At 42.8% G+C, this 15,934-nt stretch overlaps 1 protein-coding gene across 1 annotated transcript in view; it reads right to left on the minus strand.

Annotated features, from left to right (window-relative positions):
- Positions 1-15,934, minus strand: part of RhoGEF2 (Rho guanine nucleotide exchange factor 2) — a 725,597-nt gene that overhangs the window by 240,479 nt on the left and 469,184 nt on the right. The window contains exons 20-21 of the mRNA XM_080286550.1: positions 5,293-5,392; positions 3,413-3,471 (exon numbers count right to left, since the gene is read on the minus strand). Coding sequence (XP_080142676.1) covers positions 3,413-3,471; positions 5,293-5,392 — 159 coding nt within the window. The remainder of the gene's footprint in view (positions 1-3,412; positions 3,472-5,292; positions 5,393-15,934) is intronic.

Below are 15,934 nucleotides of genomic sequence, written 5' to 3' on the forward strand. Positions count from 1 at the left end.
CAGAGAGAAATGATGGATGGATGGATGGAGGGTGAGAGGGATGGAGGGGGAGGGGGAGAGGGAGGGAAGGAGGGAGGGAGGGGGGGAGGGAGAGGGAGGGAGGGGAGGGAGGGACGGTGGAAGGAAGTTTTGATTCCCTTGCCAAGTGTTGTGTTAGTTGCTGGCAGGCTGATGAGGGGAGGGGAGGGGAGGGGAGGGGAGGAGGGGAAGGGAGCTTGGAAAGGGTTAGAGAGGGATGGAGGAATGGAGAAGGGAGGTAATGGGAGGAAAGGAAATGGGGGAGAATGGGAGGAAAGACGAGGGGAGGGAGAGTGAGGAAAGATGAGGGGAGGGGGAAGGGGAGGGGAGGGGAAAACGAAGATGGGGACGAGAGGGGAGAGGGTAAGGAATGAGGACAAGACAAAGTACAAAAAATAAAAAAATAAAAAAATACAGAAGACAGCAAACAGCAACAGGCCTAATGATCCCTCCTGGGCTATTCGTTACAGAGAAGACTATTGCTATGGTATCTTTTTTATGAGATAAGGATAGCACAGATAAAAGCTCCTCCACCCACCAAACTCTCACTGGGAAGGGAGGGGAAAGGAGGGGAAAGTCTGTCGGGAGGGGGACGAAAGGGGGAAGGGAGGAAAGGGGGAGGGGGAGGAAAGGGAAGGGGAGGAGGAGGAAAAAGGAAAGGGAGGGGAAAGAAATGGGGAACGGAGGGGGAGGGGAGGAGGAAACGGGTAAAGGAGGGGGAGGGAAGGGGGAAGGGAGAAGGGGGGAAGGGGGACCAAAGACAGCAGGAAGAGGAAAGCGGAAACAAGCAGAGGGGAGAAGAAAAGGGGAACAGAGGCTGAGGGGAGAGGAAAGGAGGAAAAGAGGTAGTGGGGAGAGGAAAGGAGGAATGGAGGAAGGAAAGGGGAGAGGAAAGGGAGAACAGAGGCAGAGGGGAGAGGAAATGGAGAATGGAGGATGAAGGAAAGGGGAGAGGAAGGGAGAGGAGGGATGAGGACTAGAGGAGGAGGGGGAGAGGGATGGGGAGGGAGGGAGAGAAATGAGGTGGGAAGGGCACTGAGATTGGGGGAGGGGAGGGAAAGAAGATCTGTAGGGAGAAGGAAGGTAAGAAGTCTGTGGGGAGGGAAGGGAGGCAGGAGGGGAGGTAATGCGGGAGGGGAGATGAAGGGGGAGGCGATGAGGGGAGAGAGGGGAAGGACAGGAAAAGAAGTGAGAAAGAGAAAAGGAGACGATAGGAAGAGCAAGAGGAAAGTAAAAGGAAGAGAAGGAAATGACAAATAGAAGAAATGAGGAAGAGAGAAGACAAAGAAATGGAGAGGAAATGATATGAGGAATTGACAAAGAGAGGGGGTGGATAGAAAATGAGGAATAGAGAAAACGGGAGCAGGGAAGATGAGAGAAAAGAAGAAGTGAAGGGAGAGGAATGGGGAGGGAGGAATGGGGAGGGAACAGAAGAGAGAAGATAAAGAAAAAGGGAGGTAATGGAATGAGGAACAGAGAAGAGGAAAGGAAAGGAGGGGAGAGGAATGAAGAGGAGGGGAGAAGAAGACTGAAGGGAGATGAAAAGGGGAGAAAGGACGTAAGAAAAGGGGAGAAAATGAGGGGCGGGGAGAGACTTGAGATGCTTGGCTTTATACTACATTTATACCTGAGAATTTGACTCTAGATCATCACTACCATCATCATCACAAATACCATCACTAATATTATCATCACAGTCATCATAAACACTTTTCTAAACGTTATCTACATCGCCACTATCATCATCATCCTTATTACAAATACTTTTAACTTCGCTGCCATCATCATCATCATCGTCATCACCATCTTCATCATCATCATTACTATCAAAACATATTCAACCTCATCACTACGTCAGATCATCATCATCATCAATGTCACCATCTTCACTATCATCATCATCACCACCACCACCAAAACCACTTTCACTCACCAAAAAAACACTCCCACTACACACACACACACACACACACACACACACACACACACACACACACACACAAAGAATTCCTACAATATACAAACAATGTGTGCATGTATGAATCCCCCCCCCTCCCTCCCTCTCTCTCTCTCTCTCTACGCGCCCAGCATATCTTTCTTACGCAATCCTTTCATTCATCTTGCTTTTTGCTCCGGTTTTTAGGGCGATCTGGCTCACACGACATCGCTGACAGACGAATGGTGAGAGAGAGAGAGAGAGAGAGAGAGAGAGAGAGAGAGAGAGAGAGAGAGAGAGAGAGAGAGAGAGAGAGAGAGAGAGATTACTAGTTACAAGAATAGAGAGAGAGAGAGAGAGAGAGATTACTAGTTACAAGAATAGATAATACATGGATAGACAGTTAATTGGATGAATAATAATAATAATAATAATAATAATAATAATAATAGCAAACTTATGGGGTTTGAGTTGTGTAATCTGTCGGCTGTTCTACTGTTATAGCTAGTTGTATTATTATTATTATTATTATTATTATTATTATTTCTGAGGTTGTCATAGGTTGTAATTTTATTCCCAGTTATATAATTACTATCTAAAAAATCTAGTTTACAGAACCTGACACACACACACACACACACACACACACACACACACACACACACAGTCATTACACAGGAACAAACACTCATAAACAAATAAACACTAGTCACTGCCTACAAAACACACACACACACACACACACACACACACACACACACACACACACACAAATCTCGAAAAATATATACATACTCAAAAGTATTTTTCCTTTCTCTCTCTAACCTTGTGTGTGTGTGTGTGTGTGTGTGTGTGTGTGTGTGTGTGTGTGTGTGTGTGTGTGTGTATGTGTGTGTGAGGGCAGGAAGTGATGTGAGGTAAACACTTTATCTCATGTTACCGCTCTCTCTCTCTCTCTCTCTCTCTCTCTCTCTCTCATACTGTAGTCTTGCCTATTCGGTTCTCTATTACCCCAGCTACTACCGTGACATCAACTCTCCTAGTCAGTCTCTCATAAAACATCGTACAATATATTATTAGATAGATAAATATACGAAAGTAGATACAGTAATACATATTGACAAAGATATAGATAAATATACAATAGACAGATAGATAGATAGATGCGATATATTCAGATAGATAATTATAAAGCCTCAGATAAAATAGTTAAATAGATTCGAACACAGACAGACATATACCGACACACACACACACACACACACACACACACACACACACACACACACACAAAACGAAAAAAATAACACAAACACAAGAAAAATTAACACAGACACACACACAGGCACAGACACACACACACACGAGAAAAGTTAACACACACAAAGAATAATTCACACACACACACACACACACACACACACACACACACACACACGAAATAAACAGTGTACTCACCCAGATTTCGAGGTCGGAATGTTAGGGTCACTGTGTTTTCTGCTCTCTCTCGCTCGCTTCTGAAATAAATAAATAAATAAATAAATAAATCGCAATCCATATAAGGAGAAGCCAGGATTCCTTAAGCTTAAACCGTGGGTGAATGAGTGTGCGGCCCATTTTCACTGGATATGTTAGTATTCTCCCTTTCATCATATTTTGTTTTCTAGACCTCACCTCACTCCATCTCAGGGTCTCTCTCTCCCACTCGGCCTCACACGCTAACTCTCCTAGTCAGTCTCTCATTTTCTATTCTCTCCACATGGCCATCTTTAGGTGTCTATAACTCTCCTTCTCAGTCTCACACACCAACTCTCCTAGTCAGTCTCTCATTCCCTATTCTCTCCACATTGCCATCTTTAGGTGTGTCTCTCCTTCTCAGTCTCACACACCAACTCTCCTAGTCAGTCTCTCATTCTCTATTCTCTCCACATGGCCATCTTTAGGTGTCTATAACTCTCCTTCTCAGTCTCGCACACCAACTCTCCTAGTCAGTCTCTCATTCCCTATTCTCTCCACATGGCTATCTCTGTGTCTGTAACTCTCCTACTGAGCCTCACACACACTAACTCTCCTAGTCAGTCTCTCCATGTGGCCAAAGTAACATTATGAATCCCTACATATGCGCTCAAAAAAGATGAATATTCAACAAGTATACAATTGACATGATGCAAGATATTAACCCTTTCAGACTGAGGACGTTATGTTGATTTTGTTCCCGCTACTTCTAGTGAGAGACTGACGAGGAGAGTGTGAATGAGGTGGAGGGAGGGGGAGGCCAAGGATGAGATGGAGGGATGGAGTGGAGAGTTAGAGAGGGTCGTGTGAATTGGAAGCAGGGAAGTGAAATGGCGAGGGACAGGGCGACGTGGAGGCCATTTGTTTGTGGCCACCCCGTATAGAATTAAGGCGTCTGGCAAGAAAGAGAGAGAGAGACTTCTAGACGATTTTTCTCAGCTTAAAAACCCTTGGGGGTGGAGGGGTTTGCTACAGCCTTCATTAACCTCTTTGCTAGGAGGGTTTCTTGCCCCTGAGTAAAATCGTCTGAATAGGCTACAAAAGAAATATGAATCACCATATCTACGTGAAGCGGCTGAAAATTCTCTCTCTCTCTCACACACACACACACACACACACACACACACAGGCTCCTCTAACACCCCGCCTGTGTACACCAAAAAAATCTCGTCACCTCTTGGAGATCGACCCTGTGCACTGTCCTCACTCCGACTGGGGCGTCCTGACCACTACACCGCTACGCGCACTACAATAATAAATGTCTATCTATCTATCTACCTATCATCTCTACACCAGTACGCGCACTACAATAATAAACCTGTCTATCTATCTATCTATCTATCTACCTACGTACTATCTATCTATTTATCTATCACATCTACACTATAAGCACTACAGTAATAAATCAATCCATTTATATATCTACCTACCTACGTATCTATCTATCTATCTACCTATCTATCAATCATCCACCTCCCAATTCTTTTTTTTTTTCGCTCCATCAAGAGCACAGGGATTTGGGCTAAGTTACTCAGTCCTGTCATTCAAGGCGAGGGTTTGACCAGCCTCACTAGCCCCTGAGTCGCATGGCATCATATGGACAAAAACACTCCAACCACTCCTCCCTTGTAGACACCCCTAAGATCCTCATTCAGGGAGCCTTAACCCACTAAACCACCAGGCCCCGATAAATAAAATAAATAAATACGGTAATAAATTCACTTTAGATGTAAACTCCTAAGGTCCTCATTCAGAGAGCCCTACCCCACTAAACCACCAGGCGCCGATAGATAAATTGATAGATAAATAGATCGATAACTTACCCTGCTGTGCTGCTTCTCCTTCAGACTCTCAGACCTGTTGACATGGGCCCCGGATTTTTTCTTTTGCTGCTGTGCTGAGTTCAAGCGACCAGAAGGATACCTGCAATACAATAATAATAATAATAATAATAATAATAATGATATAAAAATAATAATAGTAATAATAAAAATAAAAACAACAGTAATAATAATAATAATAATATAATAATAATAATAATAAGTGATAGTAATAATAAAAATGATGATGATAATAAAATAATAATAATAATAATTAATAATCATAATAATAATAATTTCAAATCAATTCCCAACTACATTCTTCTTCCTTCTCCTGCAACTACTACTACTACAACAGGAAAAAATGATAATAATAATAATAATAATAACTAATAATAAGACAAATAATAATAATAATAATAATAATAATAATAATAAATAAATAATAAGTAATAATAATAATAATAATAATAATAATAATAATAAAACAGCAATACATCCAAATCACTATATATGGCCATACACACACACACGCACACACACACACACACACACACACACACACACACACACACACACACACACACACACTTTAAGAGATGACATCATGAACAACTCTATAACCTCCCTTTTTACTTCATTACTCTTATTCTTGCTCCATCTTTATTTACTCTTATTCTTGCTCTATCTTTATTTACTCTTATTCTTGCTCTATCTTTATTTACTCTTATTCTTGCTCTATCTTTATTTACTCTTATTCTTGCTCTATCTTTATTTACTCTTATTCTTGCTCTATCTTTATTTACTCTTATTCTTGCTCTATCTTTATTTACTCTTATTCTTGCTCCATCTTTATTTACTCTTATTCTTGCTCTATCTTTATTTACTCTTATTCTTGCTCTATCTTTATTTACTCTTGCTCTATCTTTATTTATTCTTGCTCTATCTTTATTTACTCTTATTCTTGCTCTATCTTTATTTACTCTTATTCTTGCTCTATCTTTATTGACTCTTATTCTATCTTCATTTACTCTTATTCTTGCTCTATATCCTCCCTTTTTTCTTCATTAATTCTTGCTCTATCTTTATTCTTGCTCTATCTTTATTTTCTCTTATTCTTGCTCTATCTTTACTCTTATTCTTGCTCCATCTTTATTTTCTCTCCTAGTCAGTCTCACACTATTCTCACTTCACTCAAACTCTCCTAGTCAGTCTCACTCTTCTCACTTCACTCAAACTCTCCTAGTCAGTCTCACTCTATTCTCACTTAATTCTAACTCTCCTAGTCAGTCTCACACTATTCTCACTTCACTCTAACTCTCCTAGTCAGTCTCACACTATTCTCACTTCACTCTAACTCTCCTTGTCAGTCTCGCTCTATTCTCACTTCACTCAAACTCTCCAAGTCAGTCTCACTCTATTCTCACTTCACTCTAACTCTCCTAGTCAGTCTCACTCTATTCTCGCATCACAAACTCTCCTAGTCAGTCTCACTATTCTCACTTCACTCTAACTCTCCTTGTCAGTCTCACTATTCTCACTTCACTCAAACTCTCCTAGTCAGTCTCACACTTCACTTCATTCTCTTACTCTCCTAGTCAGTCTCACTTTTCACTTCATTCTCTAACTCTCCTGGTCAGTCTCACTCTATGCTCACTTCATCCTCTAACTCTCCTAGTCAGTCTCACTATTCTCACCATTCTAACTCTCCTAGTCAGTCTCACTCTATTCTCACTTAATTCTAACTCTCCTAGTCAGTCTCACTCTATTCTCACTTAATTCTAACTCTCCTAGTCAGGCTCACACTATTCTCACTTCACTCTAACTCTCCTTGTCAGTCTCGCTCTATTCTCACTTCACCCAAACTCTCCTAGTCAGTCTGACTCTTCTCTTCATTCTCTAACTCTCCTAGTCAGTCTGACTCTTCTCTTCATTCTCTAACTCTCCTAGTCAGTCTCACAAAATTCTCACTTCATCCTCTAACTCTCCTAGTCAGTCTCACACTCCACTTCATTCTCTAACTCTCCTAGTCATTCTCACTTTGCTCACTTCTTTCTAACTCTCCTAGTCAGTCTCACTCTTCTCACTTCATCCTCTAACTCTCCAAGCAGTCTCACTCTATTCTCACTTCATTCTCTAACTCTCCTAGTCAGTCTCAACCCTTTCAATCCGATGACGTGTTTTCATATTTCATTAATATCGTTCTATTATTCACGCCATCTACAGACGATTCCATTCACTTTAGGGGGGAGACCTCTTGCAGTGTGTGTGTGTGTGTGTGTGTGTGTGTGTGTGTGTGTGTATGCCATTTTGATATTTAAAAAAGTATGCTATTCTGCTATATTTGAAAAGTATACTATTTTGACGCCTTATAAAAAGTACGCTATTATTATATACTGCATTTCAAAATTATGCTAATCTGATATATTATGCTCCTTTGATATACCTGAAAAGTATACTACCTAAATGTTTGGAAAGTATGCTAATATGTCTAAAAAGTATGCTATTCTTGTATGTCAAAAATTCATCTCCTAAGCTCAAAAACAAAGAAAAAAAATATATATGTAAAGTCAGCGATACAGTTACGTCACTAGGACAATGGCATATGATTTATTTATTTTTTTGTCTTACATGTGGAACAGAACCTTAAAATGAAAAATATATATGAACGAAAAAATGAATAAGAAGGAGAAAGAGGGACAAGCTCGATGATGATGATGACAATACTAAGAGTAATAATAATGACACGACGATAATAATAATAATAATAATAATAACGATTAAAACGAAGACGATGATGATGACAAAATGCTAATATGTCCTAACTAATAATAATAAACAAGACGACGACGATGATGATAATAATAATAATAATAATAATAATAATAATAATGCAAATGATCAGACCAATAATAACTACCGTGGACGAAAAATTATATTGACACTAACGATAACAGTCAAGAGATAATGATAAAAAGTACAGAATAACTGGATAAAAAAAAAATAAACATTATTACAAGATACGTAGGATACAATTCCGTAGGCCTTCAGTTGTAGATTAAATGGTCCACATCAATATAACGTTCCACTTCCACTCCCCCGGGCGATTTTGTGTGTTGTGGGGACGAGGTGTTATCAGTATCTATCCTGCATCACAATTTTATCTTCTACTCCCATTGCCACACCCCCACCCACACCAGCAGACTGTGCCGTACCAGAAACAAACAAGGTACCCCCAGATTTGTTTTTAGTCCAGCGCTATTTATTTCTCCATCTTACATCAATGTCAGGTTTATCCCTTTATTTGTTTATTTATTTATTTATTTTTTGCTTCCAACAGACGATTTCCTTCAGCCCAGGAGAGTAGGGGATAAATACAGCCTTCATTTACCCCATCAATAAATGTTTTCCCTAGACTGAGTACAATAATCTGAAGGTAGTGAGAATGAATTGCAAAACGTCATTGTGTTGAAAGGGTTACGATGGAATTATAGGATCCAGCCTCTCTCTCTCTCTCTCTTTCACACACACACACACACACACACACACACACACACACACACACACACACACACACACGCGCGCACACACACACGCGCGCGCGCGCGCAAAAGGCATTAAACAAGTCAGGGGAAACAAACGGTAAATAGGGTAAGACTAAGGTGGGGCAAAGCAAGGTAGGACCCAGTAGGGTAGGGTACAGCTTCATAGGGCAGGGCAGGGCAGGGCAGAACAGGACAGGACAGGACAGAAGGAAGGACAGGAAAAAGCAGACAGACAAACACCCCACGTATCTTACAAGAGATATCGAGGGTCGGGATGGTAAGGTAGTGGCTCGGTGTGGTGCACTTGTTCGTGGTGGTGGTAGTTGGCAGCGTGCACGATCCGCGGGGGAGCGTGTACGTGCACGGTGGGTTGTGCGGGGCTTGTGCACGCAGGGGAATGGACCAGGGTATGTGCGGGGTCGGTGACGGCGACGAGAGCACGGGAGAAGTTGGAAGGAGGGGGGGTTACGCGAGGAGTGGGTGACGAAGTGGTGCGGGTGAGTGCGTTTGGGCTTCCCGAACGGGCGGCTGTGTGCGTGCATGTGGCCGTGGGGTTGAGTGGCTGGTAGAACACGCCCGTACCTGACTTGGGCGGCACTGCAGGAGGGGTTGAGGGCGGGGTTGGGTCGGAAATCTCAGCACTACGGCGTTTACTAGCTTTACTGTCCTTATTCCTCAACATGGCTATGAAGGTCTTCTGGTAGGGGGACTGCGGTATATTCTTTCCTTTGGGTAGGGTCGGGGGCTTATCACTCTTAGCCTCGCGGTCATGGTGGATCAAGGGTGCGGTGGCGTACTTCTTCTTGCGGTCCTGAAGTGAGGAATGCTGAGACTGCGGATCCACTTGCATCTCGGATCCGTGGAAAGACGAACGGCGTGGGGATGTCTGTCTGGGCCGGACCTGCGGGGCCTGTCGCAGCGCAGGTGAATCTAGCCCTGGCAGATGCTCCACGCTTGTCTTGCGCCGGTTGAACATCATCCCTGCCACTCCACGCCACCCTGTTCCACGTCACGGTTCACTCACACCCACAATCCCTCTTCTTCACGTCACGGTTCACCCAAACCCACAATCCCTAATGGCTCTCCTACACCTACACACTCCACTACTGATTCTCACACACCTTTCTTTTTTTTTGCTCAGATTAGTTATCCACGTACCCTTCCTCACTCACACACTCCATACACTCCCCTACCTCACCCACACACTTCCCTGCACCCACACCCACACCACACTCCCCTACTCACACAGTGCTACCTATTTTCACTTTTACCTACATACACCTACACCCACACTTCCTGCCTCACTTACACAACCACACCTCATCCACTCCCTTTTCACCCACGCTTTTCCTTCCTCCTCTGAACCACACAATTTCCTACTTATTCATACTCTCCTAGTCACTCACACCTAAACCCCACACACTCCCTTCCACCCAGCCGTTCCTACCTAACCTACACACTCCCCTGCATCCCCTTCCCTACTCCACCTCACCCGCACACTCCCCAGCCTCACACACTTCAAACCGGCACTGTTTTCTTGGCTTCTGGTTCAAGTATCAGTTCTTTTGGGGTAAGAATGTATGACTATCTTTTCATTCTCACGACCGGCTGACGATATTATTTCACTTCGCTGCAACCGGCACTACTTTTTACACTCCGCTTCTCTCTCGATAGGAGTGATTTCGACAACTTCATTCTCACTACCGGCACACAAGTTTCAAAATGGCTTCCAGTCCAGGATGGGTTACTGAAGGTCTCCGGTGACAATTTTACGATTCGCCAAACGTTCACAATCTACTCCATTCTCGCCACCATCAGACAATTTCATTCATCTCTGGAGTGGTCTTCCGTCGTCTAAAAATGAAGTACTATAAAAAGAAGTTATATATCCCCCTTATTCGCGGTGTCAGATCAATTTTTCATCCTTGTTTGTGTGCAGTCTTTGCAATTCTTTACCTTCACACAACAATTTCTCCGCCCCCTCCTCCTCTGCCATCCATTCCAGAAGTTTCAATCACACTGAACAGTCAAATCACCGATCTTTCCTTATGTCAGATCTTTGGGATCCAACACCTGATGACGATTCCAACTTTCTGCCACCAATTACTGACACCAACTCCACTGACACCGATTCTAGGGCTTTCCAACACTATGTACGGTTAGGATAAGGCACCACAGCACATTACAGAGCATTACATAGGCACAGTACAATCCGGCGACATTACAGCATGACGTACTCGAGCTATCCTCCTCTTAACACCACAGTAGGTAAAATAAGTTAGGTATGGGCCTGATGCACCAAGACGCGGCTTAGATTAGGGAGGAGGAGGCCAGGGCGGATCACAGTACAAAGAAGACAGCACAGTACGGGAACACAAGCACAGTAGCACAGTTATCAGCCCCCAGATGATAGTGCAGGAACAAAATCGACCAGGCAAGGGTTCGACACTCCAAAAGGCGACTACGGGTAGGGGGCTGGGGCTAGGACACATCACAAACACAGCACAATCCACCGACATGTAGACCGTTCTTCTCACTCTCTAAAAGGCATATCTTGGACGAAATCGATCTGGTAAGGGTTCCACGCACCAAGAGGCGAGTTGGAGTAGGGAGATGAGGCTAGGACAGGCCACTCCCCCGCCATCTGGAGCCGATAGTGGGGGTGGGGCGGGGCAGGGCGGGGCGGGGCAGGGCGTGAGGGTGTTCGTGGCATAGAGGATGAAAACACACTGACAACACACACGCAGGAAACGACGCTTGATAAGATTCCCTCGGACCCCGGTTCACTTTACCACCACTACCACGACTACCACAATCACTACCACCACAATTACCACCACCATCGCCACAATCACTACCATCAAAACTACCCCCACCACCACCATCACATTCTCGGTATCTAATCACAAGTAAACACAACCAACATCTCTTACAACATAACTACCACCATCACTAACACATACTGTAAACTAACATTCCCTCTCTCTCTCTCTCTCTCTCTCTCTCTCCAAAATCACCACTCTACCACAAACTACCACCACCATCATTAACACCACGACAAAAATCATAAGCACCAGATACGGATACAAGACACATCACCATCATCATCACCATCTCAACCTTATTTCCCACTAACACTCAACCCAAAAAATTACATCTCTACTGACACCACCACCACCACATTTCCCACAGGACACTTATTAATTACATCTCTACCACCACCACCACCACCATCATCATCACCATTAGCATAATTTTTAACACTAATAAACGTACTTCTTACCACCACCACCACAACCACCACCACTGCTACCACACCACCACCACCAATAATCACTCCAACCACTACCGCCACATTCTTTCTCATTATCCAAACATACAGCATTCCATCCCTAATCAGTGACAAACATGCACAGTAATCTGACTTAACCTTTAACAATGCCACCAATACAAAGACTGCTCTCTCTCTCTCTCTCTCTCTCTCGTAGTCTTGCTAACTCATGGTCTTTATTTCTTCTTCTATCAGACTAGGAAGGTTAGATACTACTTTTATAAACCCCTTCATTACGAGGCTTTTCTATAATTGAGTAAAATCGTCTTGAGGTAGCAAGGTTAATCATAAAAAGACGTCTCCCCGTACACACACACACACACACACACACAACAAGCCATTAAAAAAACAATATATTCCCAGTTTACGAAAGGTGATTTTTTTTTTTCTTAATTACGGCCGACAAACTCACCGTAGATAAAGGGTTAAAATATTTATTACAGCTCTCCCTTTACTACAATTATCTCTTTACTAATTCTCTCCTCTCTCTCTCTCTCTCTCTCTCAGATAACATTGATAGGCTTTTGAAATTCAGATAAATAAAGCCTTCAGTAAGTCCATTATTGGCCTTTCCTTTACTTATATTTTTTTCTGGCCTTTCCTTAGTTAAATAAAATGGTCAGAACGTAGCAGTTTCTTTTTTCGATTTATTCTTGCTAGTTCCTGATTAAATGAGAGACTTTTCCACATTCAGATTAAATATATCCTGAATTAAATCCTTCAGTATGGATAGCGAGAGACTGACGAGGAGAGTGTGAGTGAGGTGGAGAGGGTGGGGGAGGCCAAGGATGAGATGGAGGGATGGTGTGGAGATGTATATGAGAGAGGGGGGTGTGAGCTGGGAGCAGGGCGGTGAAATGCCGGGGGACAGGGCGACATGGAGGCGATTTGTTTGTGGCCACCCCTTACGGGACTAAGGCGTCTGGCAATCGATTGATAGTATTTCTCACTTAGTTTAAGGAAATCGTCTGAAGCTGCAGTAAAGTCCTATTTTAATGCATTCTCCCCACACCCAGACGATTAGATGAAGCTTAGAGGGTTTGGGGGCAACAAGAGGGGTAGCCACAGCCTTCATAAACCCCTTCAGTACAATCGACCTTTCTGAGGCTGAATAAAATCGTCTGAAGGAAGCATGAAGTGACTAAATCGAGACATCCCTGTACTGAAAGGGTTCTAATATGTTTACTAAAGAATCAATAATCTTTTTTTTATATATATATATTTTATTTTTTAATCTATTATTTCACACACTGTATTTTTTATGCCTTCGACCTTTTTGTCTTTTTTCTTGTGTCTTTATGAAGTGACTCTCTCTCTCTCTCTCTCTCTCTCTCTCTCTCGGGGAACAGTTTTATATCTTTCATTCAAAGTTTTCTCTACTCTTCATGTAACCTCTCTCTCTCTCTCTCTCTCTCGACGTTGAGCTGGGTGACACTTCAAGCGGATGGAGGGTCCCAAGTCCCCCTCCCCCACTCTCTCTCTCTCTCTCTCTCTCTCTCTCTCACTTTCTCCTTTTCACCCGTTCCTCTCTCTCTCTCTACCTCACATATCCTTCACTCTCCACTCCCCTCAATTCTCTACCTTCGAGTACATTTTCCTTTCCCATCCCTCACCAATTCTCTCTCTCTCTCTCCCTCCCTCTCTCTCTCTCTCATTTCTCTATTTACAAGTACATTTTCCTTTCGCATCCCCCACCAACCCCCCCCCTCCTCTCTCACTCTCTCTCTCACACACACACACACACACACACAAAGCAGCTTAAATTCAGCTCTGGAAAGAAACAATACCACACCTACTCTCCCATCTCCCCTCCTTTCCCCTCCCTCTCACTCACCCTCTCCCCTCACCACCGTTCTCTCTCCGTCTCACTCTCTCCCCTCCACTTCCTTCTTCCCCTCCCTCTATCTCAATCTCTCCCCTCTCCTCCCCTTCCTTCTTCTCCTAGTACTTAACCCCTTCACTAACTCAGAAGGCTCCATAACGCGTCTCCCTCAGCGATCTATCCTCCATATTGCGCTTCACACCATCCTCTCATACGATACAGTCAGTCACGATGAACGAAATGGTAGAGAATAATGAGAGAGAGAGAGAGAGAGAGAGAGAGAGAGAGAGAGAGGAGGGGGGAGAAAGAGGAGTATTAAGGTGTAGAATAAGTCAAAATAAATCGCCAATCGGATGAAGTTACGTTAAAATAAATCGCCAATTAGATGAAGTTACGACAACATTAACCCAATATTAAGACCCTAATATAAATTAACAACCTAAAATAACCTAAAACAAATAACCCTAAAATAAGACGTTTTAAGGCATCCTGGGCTTCGTGGTACCCTTTCCTAAGCGATTCATTTTCTATCTATATCTATTGCCAGACGCCTTAATCCCGTAAGGGGTGGCAACAAACAAATCGCCTCCATGTCGCCCTGTCCCCCGCCATTTCACTGCCCTGCTCCCAGCTCACACCACCCTCTCTCACATACCTCTCCATTCCTCCATCTCATCCTTGGCCTCCCCCTCCCTCTCCCCCCTCCATGTTACATCACTCTCCTCGCCAGTCTCTCACCCTCCATCCTCCCCATATGGCCAAACCACCTCAGTGTGTTTCTCCTAACGCTTCCTATCACATCCACATAATAATAATAATAATAATAATAATAATGTACTTCAATCCCCATACAGCTAGACATATTCTTCACTAACCTCTCCAACCCCAACGAATTTTACGGATTAAGCGAGATTTTTTTCAAACTAGAGATTATAATACAGCATGCATTCCTCCTTTCACTGCTACATATTTCCCTAAGCTGAAAAAAATCGTCTAGAAGTAGCAAGAATTAAGTATAAAAGACGCTGGACGGATAAAAACAAATAATAATAATAATAATAATAATAATAATAATAATAATGTATCGGGTATTTTTTACACGAGTTACCCACCAAACCCTCCATTCTCTTCAACACCAAGCCTGTCCACTACACAGAAAACGGTGCCTTTAGAGCAGTGACTATACTCTTTTCACTTCACCTTAGCCTAAAATTGCCATCCCTATCTTAGCACCACACAGTACCCTTTTCACTTTCTCTTGGCCTAAAACTGCCATGCCTCCACCTTGAATGCTGGTTAATAACACTAGAATATGATGCTAGTCACGAAGAACTCAAAATGGATAGCCACAGTATTTTTCTGCCACTGAGCTACGTGAAATAAGACACTAATAGATGAACATTTTGAGCCAAGTTAAACTGAATGACCTATAGTGCGCTTCTGGTAGGGAATATTCTCATTTCGAAATATTACACAAAATAAAAATGACAACAGGATCAAACGTATGAGACTATTATTATTATTTTTTTACCAATTTAAATATAATAAAAGCATAATTAATAGAAGTTCATTTCCCACATACTCTCTTGATAATTACTAAAAAATCATGTGGTTAAAAACTGTTTCCTTATATTTAATCCTAATGGTAACCAGTAATTGCTGAACACTGAGAATTACGCCAATGATTAGAACACACACACACACACACACACAATTAGCCTCTTGAAGTCTGACATTTGATAATACAAACCATCCACTAAACCTATGTCTATTTATAAACCAGGTACGTAAAACCATCCATCTATAAAAACCAAAGTGAAAACACATTAATATTAGATAATTTTTCCCTCCCCCCCAAAAAAAAAAATCATTTGTATTTCACTCACGTCCCCCCCCCCTCCCGTCCCTGTTTTACGATATTAAGTACTTCATGGAACAGGTGAGGTC

The sequence above is a fragment of the Coenobita brevimanus genome, chromosome 112 (genome assembly GCF_032717465.1).
Source record: "Coenobita brevimanus isolate Jiangsu-jjx chromosome 112, ASM3271746v2, whole genome shotgun sequence".
In the NCBI taxonomy this organism is placed as follows: domain Eukaryota; kingdom Metazoa; phylum Arthropoda; class Malacostraca; order Decapoda; family Coenobitidae; genus Coenobita; species Coenobita brevimanus.